Source organism: Zingiber officinale, chromosome 1B, assembly GCF_018446385.1.
Source record: "Zingiber officinale cultivar Zhangliang chromosome 1B, Zo_v1.1, whole genome shotgun sequence".
In the NCBI taxonomy this organism is placed as follows: Eukaryota; Viridiplantae; Streptophyta; class Magnoliopsida; order Zingiberales; family Zingiberaceae; genus Zingiber; species Zingiber officinale.
Genome location: NC_055986.1, coordinates 26,780,125 through 26,795,470, shown reverse-complemented (window position 1 = coordinate 26,795,470; position 15,346 = coordinate 26,780,125). Strand labels below are relative to the sequence as shown.

The window sequence follows — 15,346 nt, the reverse complement described above, 5'->3', positions numbered from 1 at the left end:
GTAAAACTAGTGAGAAGAGACCTGCTCCGGAACTAGATCAGCAACCTCCGATTAGAAGAAGGCGAAGCCGTCGCATAACTCCACTCAAGAATCAAGGAACTCATTGTTGGTGCAATATCCCTAAGTCAAGGTTGACCTGGTTGACTAAGCTTTAGTTGGCTCAAGCTTGAGTCTCTATATTTGAGTTTTGATGTTTGACAATACAGATAATACGTGGAGATTACAGGTGTAATCATCCGATTGGGGAGATTGCTGGAGCAATTCCCCTCTGGTTAGGGTTTGACCAGTCTAAGTTTGAAGAAGAGTCAAGTAGGTCAAAATTGACCGAATACTTGACTGGGAAGTTCTAGTGAGTGAAGCTAGGTAGAAAGAAAAATCATGGTGAGTGAAGCCAGGTGAAAGACCTAGTGAGTGAAGCTAGGCAGTTGGGAAGATCCTAGTGAGTGAAGCTAGGTGAAAGTCCTGGCGAGTGAAGCCAGGTAGGTGAAAGTCCCGGTGAGTGAAGCCGGGCAGTGGAAAATTCTTGGTGAGTGAAGCCAGGTGAAAATCCTAGTGGTTGATGCTAGGTGAAAGTCCTGGTGAGTGAAGCCAGGCAGATGGGAAGTCCTAGTGAGTGAAGCTAGGCAGATTGAAAGACCTGGTGAGTGAAGCCAGGCATGTGGAAAACTAGGTGGGTCAAGGTTGACCGGACACCTGGTGTTTGGAAGTTCAAGTAGGTCAAAAGATTAACCAGATACTTGGCAAGAGGAAATCCAGATGGGTCAAGGATGACCGGACATCTGGTGGAAGGAAGTTCAAGTGGGTCATGGATGACCGGATACTTGGCATGAGATGGTAAGTCCAAGTGGGTCAAGGTTGACCGGACACTTGGCGCGAGGAGAAAATGTCCAGATGGGTTAAAAGTTGATCGAGCACTTAGCGATCGTAAGTCCAATAGGGAGTTGGCATGGAACTAGGAACTTCGGACGCAGTGAACTTCCGAAGGCCATAACTTTTGACTCGGATATCGGAATAAGGTGATCTCTGATGTGAAATGAAGCTAATTTCAAGCTCTACACAGTTTTCTAGGTTTCAATTGATTGGCCAATTGATTGGGGGTTCAATCGATTGGTTGATGCGATTTTACGCAGAAAACGTCTGGATCGATTAGGTAATCGATCAAAACTTCCCCAATCGATTAGTTAATGATTGGGAGAGTTTCTGAGCGAACAGTAAGCTTCTAAATTGATCAATTGATCGATTGAAACCTCCAATCGATCGGTCGATCGATTGGAGCACTAGAAATCGCTCGAGAAGCCTTGAATCGATCGGGTAATCGATTCAGGGTGATTCCAGAGAGCACAGAGGCGCTCTGGATCGATCGGTCAATCGATCCAAAGCCTCCCCAATCAATTGGGAGCAATCCAATCGATTGGGATTCTAACGTTGGCGCAGATAAAGCCATTGGCGAGTGTGTCTTCGGTACTTCTTCGATCTCTTCTCCACAGTAATTCCACAGCTTCTCTACAGAGTTCTCACTGCCAGATCTTGAAGGTTCTTGGAGGCATTTCCAAGTCAAGAGGCGGATCTACAGTAAGAAAAAGAAGCTAGGGTTAGGGTTTTCATTGCATATCTTGTAAGATATTTCTTGTATTTGTCTTCCCTTACTTTCTTCTTGTATTGAGAGTGTTGTAAGACTTCTCTGCCTTCGGTAGTTACCGTAAAGGAGTGATTTCATAGTGGAGGGTGTGTGAGTGTGTGGATCCTTGAATTAGTCATCTCTTCTTGAGGTGGATACCAAGTAAATCCCTTGTGTTAGAATTGTTGTTGTTGTTTCTTGTATTTTCCATTGCACATCATCGAAGAAACAAAGAAATGAAGAGCATAAGATCGCGAAGAGCTATTCACCCCCCCCCCCTCTAGCTACATTTCGGTCCCAACACTCATCACCAGACTCACGAATCTCGGAGAAAAGGTAAGTAATCGAGATTCGCTAAGGTACACGCTTAACACATTTCCTAGAACTAATAAATGAGCATCATTAGTAGATGCTTATTATATATCTAAGGATCTAGAATCAAGTACTTTAGAAGAAATGTTTTCAATTTTTGAAGTCCATGAAACGAGATGTGCAGATCTGAAGAAGGAGACAAAGCACAATATTGTCTTAAAGGCAAAGATGGGCAAACGAGATTCTGAATCTTCTCTCGAGGAAGATGAAATGACATTCGTGGTAAGTAGATTTAAAAAATTATTTAAATCTAAAAGATTTAATCAAGTGCTTGGTACAAAAATAAAAAGAATGATAAAGTGTTACCACTGCAATGAAGAAGGGCACGTGAAAGATAACTGCCCTAAATTTAAGAGCAAGGACAAGGGCAAGGACAAAGAACAGAATAAGAAGTCAACTCAAACCAAGCATAATCTAAAGGTGACATGGGATGAAACGTCGTCCAACCCAGAGATCGAATCCCTTGATGGACTTGCGCTAGTGGCAAGTCACCAAGAAGACAAAGATGAAGCAAGCTCGTCTGAAATGAGCATCGAGAACATCGATGAAGGGGGAGCGACATCGAAAGAAAGCAACACTTGAAAGGGAACTTCAGATTGCGAGATCGACGAGGTAAGTCAGGTACGGTCTCTTTCTCCTGACAAGTCATTTCAATTTATAAAACTATTATCAAAAAATTATTGTAAATTAGAAAAAAAAAAATAAAGAGTTAAAATCAACCTTAGCTATATCTTGTCGATTAGAAGACCTTGACAAGATTAAAACTGAAAATAGAAATAGAGGGTCTTGAAAAATTAAAAATTGAGAATGCAAATTTTAAAAATTCTGCATATTTAAATTTGTCCGTTTCAAATTTCAGGAACTATAAAAGATTAAATTGATAATTTAGATATTACAAGGGGAAAATTAGAAAATTATCTGGAAAATATATTCCTCAAAAATTTTTAATTAACTCAATAGGAAGAAACCTATATTGGGTTCCAAAAATATGCTTTAATTAATTTTTTTGGCTTTCAGAGAGAAAGTTAAATATTTAATTTCTTTAAAAGACTTTGTCTAGAAAGTGATTGTTGTTCTAATATCTAAGAAGGCCTAGTGTTTCGTCACAGCCTGGAAACTAATTACTTAAATAAATATTTAATTAACTAACTATAAAGCATTTAATTATTTTAACTAAATGCTTTAAATTGTTTGTCAAAATTTCTGTTAGAAAAATTTTGATCGTTAAAATTCATTTAACAAAAATCATATTTGTTAGAGTTATTTTAGCAAATTTATTTTCCTATATCTAAACAATTCTTCTAAATTTTTAAGTGTTAGAAAATTTTTTATGAATTAGTTATCCAAATGTAAATTTTTTTTAAAAAAAATTATGATTTTCCTTAATTTAATTTTAGCTTTTCCAAATTTATATTAAAAGTACCCTATTTAATGTGATCAAAGGGGGAGAAGGGAAGATTATGTCTAGGGGAAGAGTAATTTAATTTTTTTTACATATTATTGAGTTGCAAATTTATTACCTTGTTATTATTTCTTTATGTTTGTTTACCCTAACTTAACTTGGATTGTTCACATCAAAAATCAGGAGATTGTTAGTACCAAAAGGTAATTTTGATGTGATCAACCAAGTCAGGTTAGGTCCTGTTGATTTTAACCTTTGTATCTAAGTGTGCAGGAACTTAGGAGCATAGGAAGTCGAGTGAAAGATGCAGCTAGTGAGAAGGATGGCGCGGGCGAGAGTCAACGGGCTCGGTGCATCCGAGGGCCGAGATGCTGCGGAAGAGTACGCGGACGGACGAGAAGGAGGTGCGCGGTGTTTCCAAGGGATGAGAAGCCAGAGCGGAAGATTGCTAGAAGGCCATAAAATGGGTCAGGTGAGTCCTATTTCAGATGGCCGAAATCACCCAAGCAAGCGGAGCTAGAGTCGGAGTGGAAGACCCGGACCCGAGTGAAGCCAGAGCAAGAACCCGGACCAAACAAGTAACATAATGTTAACTTAGGTCCAGGCGCCTGGACTCAGTCTAGGCACTCAGACCAAGAATTTTATCTAGATCACGTTAAACATGATCCGTTACGACGGAGATAAAGTTTTATCCCCCTGGAGGCGCCTGGAACCCTTCCAAGCACCTCGACCAGGGCTATAAATACAACCCTGGTCTAAATGGTTCATAACAACACTTGTAAATGCTTCTAGTTTATTCTACTACTTGTTTGTGAGCCATCGACATTGTAAAAGGCTTCTCTGCCTGAAGGAAACTTTGATAGTGAGCTTCAACTTCCTTAGATTAACAACCTCCCCAGTTGTAACCTAGTAAACCTCGTTGTGCCTCTTCTTTCTAGTTTCTTATTTATTTTTATACAAGTGTTAGTTTAATTAAGCTATAATATTCGAGGAAGGTTCGTGTTATTTTTTGCAGGGCTATTCACCCTCCTCTAGTCGGCCGCCAAAGGGGCCTACAGTAACAACACTTTCCGTTTGCAGAAATTAAGTACAAAGCTTAAGTTTTTGTTACCAAACACTTTTGTAGATGGTCGGCTTGAAATCGGTATTTGGAAGGCTTCTTAGCGGTAGTTGAGTGTAGTAGAGTCATAACAGGGCAGCAATAGGAAGTCGGAGCAATCAAAAAGCTGATCGGGCGCGTAGAAGTTCATATGGAAGTTCTGTTTTGAAGCTTGGTCGAGACACCCATTTAAAGGGTGTAGAAGCTGCCTTCCATAGTCTTGAAGGCGCCTTCCATAGCCTTGAAGGTGTCTCCAACGTGTCAAATCTGATCCTGAACTCGTTGCTCCTTATTTGCGATGAAGTCTGAATTTTATCCCTTGGAAGGCGCCTTCCATAGCACCGAAGACGCCTTCTATGAACATTATGAAGGCACCTTCCAATGCTTAAAGGTGCCTTGAGTAATGTTCACTCGAGGCCTTTTTGCTCCTTTTGCCCTGCGAGTTAGGTTAGTCTAACACGACAATATCTAACTTGCAAAATAAAGTTAACACAGTAAAAAAATGATTAATTTATGACTTAGACCCTGTCTTCCACACCAGGATCTAGTCAAGGTCTCAATTTAAGTTTCTGAAATGAACCTAAATTAAATCGACGTCTACTGTCCCCTCAACCAGGATGTGCCCTCACTTAGTCACTCTCCTCCAGTGACTTACCTTCACTTACCTGCCAAACATTTAGTCCTCCAGATAGCCAGACTCGTTTGGACTTTCTCTGCTCTTGCTTAGTATCTGACCAAGCTAATCTACTAAGACTTTCCTACAATACTGAGTTAGCACAATAAATAAAATAGTAAAGTAAAATAGTGTTAACAGATTTTAGGATTCATTGGTCAGGTCGACCGAAAACCAGTTGGTCACATATTACCTAGGGTTACCTCCCCTAAGGTTTCCCAGCTTCACTCACTAGGGCTTCCATTGTCTGGCTTCACTCACCAGGACTTCCACCACCTAGCTTCACTCACTATAGCTCAGCTTCACTCATCAAGACTTCCACTACATACCTTCACTCACTAGGGCCCGACTTCACTCACCAGGACTTCCACCACCTAACTTCACTCATTAGGGCTCGACTTCACTCACCAGGACTTCCACTACCTAGCTTCACTAACTTGGACTTCCCCTTTCCTAACCTCCAGTTAGGACTAGTCACTTAGTAGGCTTCTCACTTACCTATCCTTCAGTTAGGACTTACCCTTGCTAGTCATCTAGTCTTGACTAAACTTCTCTCTTCTAAACATCAAGTCCTGTTTGGATCAACCCTTGGTCAAACTGATCAGACTTAGGTACATTGTCAAACATAGAAACTCTAGAGATAGATTGCACCAACATGTCGAACCACAAGGGGTCTAAGAGCATCTCTAATGGGGGATATTTCTCCAAATATCCCCCCTCTTAAATATCTCCCATTGGAGGGGATATTTCTAGGATGATTAGAAATCAACAGGCACAAGTTTGTGCCCGGTGATTTATCTTTTGTGGGCCCACCAAAAGGGGGGCTACCATATTTTTTTTTAAAAAAAAAATAATTAACATTTTTGGACCTTTTTGGAGACTAAAAAAAATTTTAAAAAAATCTAAACCAAACGTTGGAAAAAAATCAAAATTGAACGTTAATCAACCTTCATTTTTTCCAAACGTTAGGCAACGTTCATTTTCCCCCTATATATGCATTATTCCTTTCATCTATTTTCATCAATTCCACATTTATTGCATACCAAAAATTTAGAGAGAAATAGATAAAAATTTTGATCATTATTTTAAGGATTTGTTCAACTCTCCAAATATTGATGAAAATTCTAGTGAAGAAAGTTCTCGAGTTCGTCCTAATTTCCTCAATCCTCAATTTCCATTTCCTACTCAACACCCACCAAATTTCCAACATTTTCCATACCCACCACCATATTACCTTAATTTTTAAAGTTATCTAAATTCTTTGAGTGGTGACTCTCAAGCTCCGTTTTATGCATATTCTCCAGAATATTGGTCAAGTAGTCAATATTTCATGCAAGCCTCATCTCATGAAATTAATCTACTTCAATTACCGGAGATTCAATCAAATGAATTGAGACGAGCTAGTGTTGATGCAACTGATAGTGAGCAAGGTACAGAAATACCTTATGCAATCCCCGATTCACAATCTTCTATTCTTATCTAAAATACGGTCCGATGATATTATTCTCAATCAAGTACTAGAGATGGGTAACGAATCATATGAACATCATAGCAAGTGAACAGTATGGACAATAGCAGATGATAAGCTCCTTGTAGCGGTCTACACAATTATGAGTGAAGATTCTGTAGTTGGTAATGCCTAGAAGAGTGAGTCTTTTTGGAAACAGATGGTGACATACTATAATATCAATCGAGATAAGAGAGCTAAAAAGAGAACTGCGGATAAAGCAAAATCACATTGGGTTTCACTAAAAAAAGATTGTGAGTAGATATAATGAAATCTACAATAAATAGTATAATGATCGACTAAGCAGATGGAATGACGAGGATTTGATGGTGCGAGCTCATGAAGAATACAAGAGTACTTTTAAAACTACTTTCCAATATGAACATGTGTGGAGGATCGTGAAAGATAGCTCGATGTATGCTCTTCAATCCTCAGAGCGACGGGCTGCAAAGAAAGCAAGAACATTAGAATCATCAGGTGCACATACTGACTTTTCTAATCCTAACAGAATTGTTGATCTAGATGATAGAGAAGGTCAATCTCGTCCAATGGGACAGAAGGCAACAAAGAGGAAAGGTAAAGAAAGAGTAGGTTTAATTGATGAATTTAATCACATTGTACAACAGTCAATGACACATTTGGAAAAGTATAATAATAATAAGAAAGTGGATCAACTTATCCAAGCACATCAACTCCTCACAATAGACACACGAGGCATGACAAACGAACGACTTCAAAATCATCTAGCGATATATGAGCAGCTGAAGAAAAAATTGAATATGTAGTTAATTTCTATGGTTTATTTTATCCGCTCTTTATTTATTTTATTAATTGTAGTTTATAATTTCTATAGTTTATCATTATGTGTTTTATTAATTTAATATGATTTGTACCTTTGTATTTCAATTTCAAATTTGTAAAATATTTGTATTAGTATAAAGTAGTATTTCTTCTATTGTATTTTTCTTAAAATTAAATGTAAGTTAATAAAATGATCGTGAACCCATAAATATTTTGTAGGTGAGATATTTGATTGTGGAATTATGGATATTTGAGAGTGGATATTTGATGGATGAAATCCATAAATATTTGATTTGTGAAATATTTTATTATAAGATTTAAGATATATAAATAGTAAAATATTTAAAAAGTGATATGAAAATGAACATTATAAATATTTAGGAGAAATATTCTACCCGTTCCGGATGGTGGCAAAAAAAAAGGTAATACGTTCGCCCCTAGTACCCCCGCCAACCCGTCATAGGACCAATACGGAGGAGGTAAATTACGGGCGGCTACCAACCTTTGGAATAGTGACTAACACATCAGAGAGGTATTTACCTTAATTTTACTGAGATTCGAACTCTAAATCTCATGATAATAATACATCATGCGTTAGTCGCTAGACCTAACTAAGGAGAGAATGAGGATTTAATCGGATTCACCTGGACTATATCACATGTTTATTTTTAAGTTGGATTGAATAGTACAACCGAATGAAGTTGTATTTAAAAAATAGATGATTACTAAAAGGCTGAGAAAACCTCCCTGCCAAGAGCACCCCCATTAGGTGAGCAGAGCGGAAAGTCGGACCAGTCAAGGACGGAGAAGAGAGCGACGGTCTCACTGGATTCATCATCAGGCTGCGTACATCAAGCTGCAGGTAGCAAGTAATAATAATACTACTAAAAGTAAAGAACAGCGGTTGCATGCATTCTCCACTCTCCAGTCGCCAGTGGGAATCAAAGCCCTGTTCACTGGCTACTCTAAAATTATTACAAAAGCCAGAAACGTCAGGCCAGAGAGAAGTCCGCTTATGAGTTGCTCGCGAGCAGAGAGGACAAAAACTAGAATGTTTGCTTCACAGGAAAGTAAAGGAAGGTCGTCTCGTCTCCCACTCCATCGAAAGGAATGGAAGCTCTTCAGGTTCATTCACGACGCACCCTTTTTTTTTTATAATTTCTTGCAAGAGGACAGCTGCGGGCGTCTCTTTGTGCGTATTCAATTTCAATCAAGTCGCGACCCACACAGAGACGCATGTATGCAGCCAAATCATGTAGCGACGACTAAGGGAAAGAAGGTCTACAGATTTCATGCTTTGGCTGCTTCTGTGGGTTTATTCTTATCCAGGAATCGAAGTGTTCGGTGGATGAACATGGGCGGCCACGCTTCTGCTACTTTGATTTGGAAATCTTAACATTTAATATAATAAAGAAAATCCAACATAGAGTCATTTGAGATATGTAACATAAAATTTTCACTTATTTGAAAGTGAGTGCAATTGGAGGATGCAAAGAAGTAGATATGAATTTGAAGCGGTTAAAGAAGGATAACAGTATGCCAAGTGGAAGGATTGAAATCTATCATTTCAATATATTATCAAAGTCTGATATCTCCCGACAATGTTTCATTTCTATACTTCATATTTTCTCCTTTAACTTTCAATCAAAATAGTATCATTCAATCAAAGACTGAAACTCTACACAACTTGAGAGTTTTAACCTTAATACTAAAATTTTAGTTAATTTTTATAAAAGTCCTATTTACATCCATCCATGTATTATCTTACCTAACATTCTATTAAATAATCTTTATCGAACTTCCAAAGTTGTGATTGATACATAGTTTATAGACACAGTTTGTTTCTTACTCCATGAGCAAGATTCACATGGATATCTTTCAATGACAAAGCCAGGTTGTTTTGGCTGAGACAAATAAATTTTATCATTGCCCAACATTAACAATATCGAAGACGTTGTCGGTCTATCTTCTGCTCTTTCTTGAACACACAAGAGGCCGATGTTTATACACCTCAAAACTTCAGCAACAGGAAATAGGCCCATTGATTCATCAACCGAGTCTATGGCCTTTTCTTCTCTCCATAAACTCCATATCTGTAAACATTGTATCGTTACAACTTATTGACAAATAAACTTAAATTAAAGTTAATCAAGATCTAGCTTTACAAACTTACAAAATCTATAAGATTGAGGTGTTGTGTAGAATGGCCAAATTCATTATTCTTTTTGCCACTAATGATCTCAAGCATCAATACTCCAAAACTGAAAATATCAGACTTCATGGAGAAAGCTCCATTTTTAATATATTCCGGAGACATATATCCACTGTCAAAATGAAAAGCAAACAGCAACTTTGTTAAGTTTAAAAGAGAAATGATATACTAATCAAAATTGTAAAAATATATATACATATGAACGTACTATGTTCCAACAACCCTCTTAGTTTCTCCGATTGTTTCATCTCCACTAAATAGTTTTGCCATTCCAAAATCAGAGATTTTGGGATTCAAATCTTCATCCAGAAGGATATTGCTTGCTTTCAAATCTCTATGCACAATTCTTAATCGAGAATCATGATGGAGATAATGAAGACCTCGAGCAATCTCGACAATGATACGGGAACGTGCCTCCCAATCCAACAATTTACGCTTAGTTTCACCTGAGTGCAAATTTACAATTTTACTAATGCCATCAAACAATCCAAAATTTGACTAGACATGAAGTACTAGAAGTCCCAACTTACTAAATAAGAAGGTGTCTAAGCTTCCATTGGGCATGTACTCATATATCAACATCTTTTCATCACCTTCCATGCAACAACCAAGAAGGCGAACAAGATTGCGATGTTGCAGCTTAGCAATCAATATCACTTCGTTTTTGAACTCTTGTATGCCTTGCAATGAGGTCTCTGATAGTCTCTTCACAGCTATTTGTTGCTGCTCCCCTAACTTCCCCTGCAATCATCAAGGATTTACTCCTAATTAGTTAGCAATTAGAACATTCCTAGCCTTTTAATTAATGGATTAAGCTTAATGATGCAACATGCCTTGTAGACTGGACCAAATCCACCCTCTCCGAGTTTATTATCAATGGAGAAATCACAGGTGGCTGCTGCTACGGTGCCAAAGTCAAACAATGGAAGGTCAAAGTCTTCTACAGTAACTTGGTTGACCTGCAATTCTGCGTAGAAATGAAATGCAATTTGACTTCAGTAAAAATAACATTAATTAATATGTTTGTGGATGTAATTGATACACTACTTCTCTTCCTGCTGACGCAGAGGCCGCCGACGACCCCGAGAAAGATTAGAATTGTCAACGCCGTCGCAGAAGTGGCCGCTATGATGATGGCGCGTTTTCGACCACGACGAGAACGGTTTGATTCTAAGGCTGTAACAAAAATCGAAAAAAAAAGTAATTAGATTTGTTTAGACGATCGATAAATATTTCGTGATGAGTTTGTTAATTACGTACCTTGATCGAGATCAGCGGCGGATAACCGGACATAGAGATCCTGCCCTAATCCGTCGTTGAACAGTTTGATATCGGTGAGGTCGGTGGTCCACAGTATGCATCCGCTACCACCGCCGGTGATGTTGGCCCTCGCGTAGGCGGTGCACGAGCAAGTCCCCAAGCACCACGCCTCACAGTCGTCCAGACTGATGTCCGTGCTCCGGTTAATCATCGATCTCGACGTGTCCGGCAGCTTCACGTTGCTCTGTTTCCAGAACCTGTCCGTTCCGTTGACGCAATCCAATTCCGTCTTCCTCGTGCAGCCGTCTGAGGTGTTGGTCATGAGCTGCCAGGCGGTGGGGTTCTTGGGATCGAACCCCTGCAGGCACCGGCACACCGGCCACCAGTTGGGGTAGCAGAGAGCGTTGGGGCCGCAGGAGGAGACGGCGTCGCACGGGTCCCCCGGCACGTACCCACGCGACGTCCACAACTGGTTCTCGTCGGTCCACGCGAGGCCTTCCACCTGCCCTGACGGATGGATGATGATCCGGCGAAGCAGAGAGGAATTCACAGAGGAGTAGTAGTGAACGACTTCGTCTTGGTCGATTATGAAGTTGTTTTCTACGAAATTTTTCGACTCCATTCCGGGGACTCCGCTAAAGAAGACGCCGTTCCATGGCCCCGCGCGCCAGTAGGGTTGCCCCCCGCGCCGCCACCCGAATTCTTGAGGGACGCCGCGTAAGTCGATGCCCAAGGTGCAGCTGCCCGGTGACGGGTCGCTCTCGCTCGTCCAGGCCGTCAGGTTGCGGTTCAGCATGGTCCTTAGGTCCCAACCGATCTTCATGCCCGGGAGTAGTGTGTCCGTCGGAAAGTCGAAGCTCTGCCAAGCGAAGTCACCGGCGGACGACTCATCGGTGGCTTCTCGGACGACCAAGTTCCCGGTGTCTAGGAGCTGCGCGACGGGATTAGCGAGGACCTTCGCGCTCTGCGTCGACCAAAGGACGGTGGAGTTGTCGTCCCCGAAGATGATCAGCGTTCCGTTCTCCGTTAGAGAGAGATGGCCGGCGCCGTTGGTGAGCGGGCGCTGGCGGTTGGCGACCCACACGACAGTGAAGGCGGAGATGCTGTTGTACCATATTCCGATGTAGCGGCGGTTGCCGTCGGTGCCATCAGGGCTGAAGAAGCCCAACTTGAACTTCTGGCCGGAGGAGACCAAGGATGCTGCGGCGCCGTCGGAGAAAAGCTGGGAGGGGACTAACGTGTCTGTCGGAGAGGAGATGGGAAAGAGAGCAGCTATTACATTGAGGAAGAGAAGGAGCAGAGTTTGTCTGACCATGGTCGAGAACAAGAACTTGCATGTTTAGCGATGAACTACAAAATTTTAATTATAGATTTTGAACAGTGGATGTATATATAATTGCATAGCGGATGAGAACTTCTGCAGCTTAAGGATTGGTCATACGAACTCTTGATCTTTGCTCAAAGTCAAGATCGTACCGACCACGAAAGTCTTCTTTGAATCGGGAAAATGTCAAAGGATTATTGGCATTTGATCTAATCGGAAAGAGATGACGCGCCGGACATATAATATTACTGTAAATCTGAAGAAGACCTCCAACCGGAAAAAATGTTGCGAACTGGGGGTTTCGAGTGCCTTCGGACATATAATATTAAAGTTAGAATCAGGGAAGAAATCTTTAGTATAGGTCATCCGACGCTCAAGTCAATATAATGGACTAGCAAAAATGAAAAAGATGAATAGTAATTCTATAGCAAATGTGTATGTGTGTCTTTGAGAACGTACTTAACCAACAGAGAGAACCTTCTCTTTTTATATCACCTTTCATAATTTCTATAATAATGAGGTGTTAAAGAATATTGGTTGTCAGAAACTATCAGGTATGGAAGTATATAATCTGGAAGATGTGTAGTCACCTTCTGAGGAATCTTCTATTAACAGTGTTTGAACCATTTTTTATAACTTACGTCATTAATGAAGCGGTTGAGAGAATATGCTATCATAACGTGTTAGCTAATAGAAGGTGTAGAGTCACCTTTGAGGAATATTCCACTGGATGAGTATATTGTAATAGAAGAATATTCTTTGATAAATAATTATTATTCTTTGATGAGTTGTTGTGATTCTCTGTCACTGTTGTCTCCTAACAAGCTATATGATAAGTGTCGAGACACTCCAGAAACTAGGGGGGGGGGGGGTAAATAGCTTGCTCGTTTCGTCGATGATAGTCTTTTGCAGCGAAAAACACGAAGCAAAGCTCTCCAATGCTAACAGGAATGATTTACTTGGCATCCACCTCGACAAGATGACTAATCCAAGGATCCACACTCTCTACTATGAAATATACTTATTTTTCAGAATAATCTGAAGGAGGAGAAACCTCATACAAGAGTACAATTTAAAACAAAAAGAAAATACACAAATACAAATGAAAACCTCTTCTTGCTTGATCTCTTGTAGCTTGTAATCACCTCTTGAACCTTGGAAATGCATCAACACTTGTCTCCAAAAAGCTTCAAGAACTGGCGACAATGGCGTAGAAGATGTGCGTGAGATCTCTAGGCGCAACGGTCACAAAAACCCTTTTCTATGGTTTTTTGGGTGCCGTAATCGATTAGACATTCTCCTAATCGCTTATGACATCAGCAAGTTGATTTGAATTTATAGAATGACTATATTTTCGAACCTTAAGTGATTACCCCAATCACTTAAGCATGGCGTAATTGATTACACTAATCGATTACGCCCTTTTCTGTTCGGTTGGTAAAGGGTCATAAGCGATTAAGCAACCTTGCTTAATCGCTTGCCAACCTTTATGTTTCTTCACAAAAAGGTCCTTAAGCGATCACCCTAATCGCTTAAGATGGGCGGAATCGATTAGCTCGATTGATTTTGCTCCCTTCTGCTCGATCGCGAGAAACATTGTAAGCAATTAAGCTTCTTTGCTTAATCACATACCCTAGCTTCTATTTTGAACAAAAAGGTTTCTTAAGATATTACCTTAATCGCTTAAGGTCTGCTGAATCGCTTACCCTAAGCGATTCAGTATCCTTCTGTTCTCACGATTTGAGCCTTAAGCAATTAAGCTAGAGCTTCATTGCTTAAGATCTGTCAACCCTAGCTCCTAAACCTGAGCCCTAAGGTTTCTTGTTCAACATCCGATCAATCTTGACCTGCTGGTGTTGGATCGAGATGCGCTAGAGGGGAGGGGGGGAGGGTGAATAACGCTCGTGGCTTTCACACGATTCAGATTTGGAAATTGTTTGAATAAATGCAACGGAAATAGAAAGAAAAACAACACACGAACACAAGCTATTTACTTAGTTCGGAGCCTAGGGCGACTCCTACTCCAAGGCCCGCGATCGTTGATCGCTTTCTGTGGGCAACAACTATATCGCACAAATTCAGTTACAAAAGTATTACAGTTTAACAGTATTAAACGTTGTACCGACAACTAAAATTGAAGATTTGAAGTTCTGGGTCGTCGGACACTTGTAGCAGCACTTCTGGGTCGTCTTGTTCGCAGCACACATGAGAAGATTGCTTTTCAATTCGTTGTTTCAACCTGCTGCTTGAATACCCCTTTTAAACAATGCTGGAGGCGCCTCAAAAGCCCTTCCGAGGTGCCTCAAAGCAGCCGAGTCAGCCGCGTGGATCAGCGCTGAAATCTTCTCCTCTGATCCACTTGAAGGCGCCTCCAAGCTGGTCTAAGGCGCCTCCAAGCTGCTGTCCAAGGCGCCTCCCACTCAGTCCAAGGCGCCTCCAGCTTAGCCGCACAGACTTCAACTCCTTTTCACCTGAGGCACCTCCAAGCTCCATGGAGACGCCTCGGACACTGTTCATCCGAGGCTGGCCTTGCTCATTTGTCCCTGCAAAGCATGTTAGTTCACAAAACACATACCCTGCAAGACAAAGTTAGCACACATAAAATATAGTAAAAGCAATATTTGACAGTTGTCGGACTGTCCGGGTTTGACTTCGGATCTCCAACCGAAAACCCTAGGTCGACCCGACGTCGACTGTTCCCTCTACGGGAAACGCGCCCTCACCTACTCCCCTCAGGAGAGATTACCTGATGTCAGTCCGGTCCTCCAGACCGACTGGACTTTCTGCCTAGGGTTACCACCCCCTAGGACCTAGGGTTACCGCCCCTAGGGTTTTTCTCCACCTAGGGTTACCACCCCAAGGACCTAAGGTTACCCCCTACGGATTTTCCTCCACCTAGGGTTACCGCCCCCTACGACCTAAGGTTACTCCCTTAGGATTTTCCTCCACCTAGGGTTACCACCCCCTAGGACATAGGGTTACCACCCCCTAGGGTTTTTCTCCACCTAGGGTTATCACCCCCTAGGACCTAGGGTTATCACCCCCTAGGACCTAGGGTTATCGCCCCCTAGGGTTTTT

At 41.0% G+C, this 15,346-nt stretch overlaps 1 protein-coding gene across 1 annotated transcript; it reads right to left on the bottom strand.

The window, feature by feature from the left end:
• Window positions 1–9,191: 9,191 nt before the first annotated feature.
• LOC122048828 (G-type lectin S-receptor-like serine/threonine-protein kinase At4g27290) lies at window positions 9,192–12,435 on the bottom strand. Its single transcript, XM_042610372.1, has 7 exons — window positions 10,945–12,435; window positions 10,732–10,860; window positions 10,518–10,651; window positions 10,215–10,425; window positions 9,893–10,130; window positions 9,646–9,796; window positions 9,192–9,565 (listed from the first exon to the last, which is right to left on the bottom strand). Exons 1-7 carry the CDS (start codon window positions 12,257–12,259, stop codon window positions 9,263–9,265), a joined length of 2,481 nt encoding a protein of 826 aa, XP_042466306.1. The 5' UTR covers window positions 12,260–12,435; the 3' UTR covers window positions 9,192–9,262.
• Between the last annotated feature and the right edge of the window lie 2,911 nt (window positions 12,436–15,346).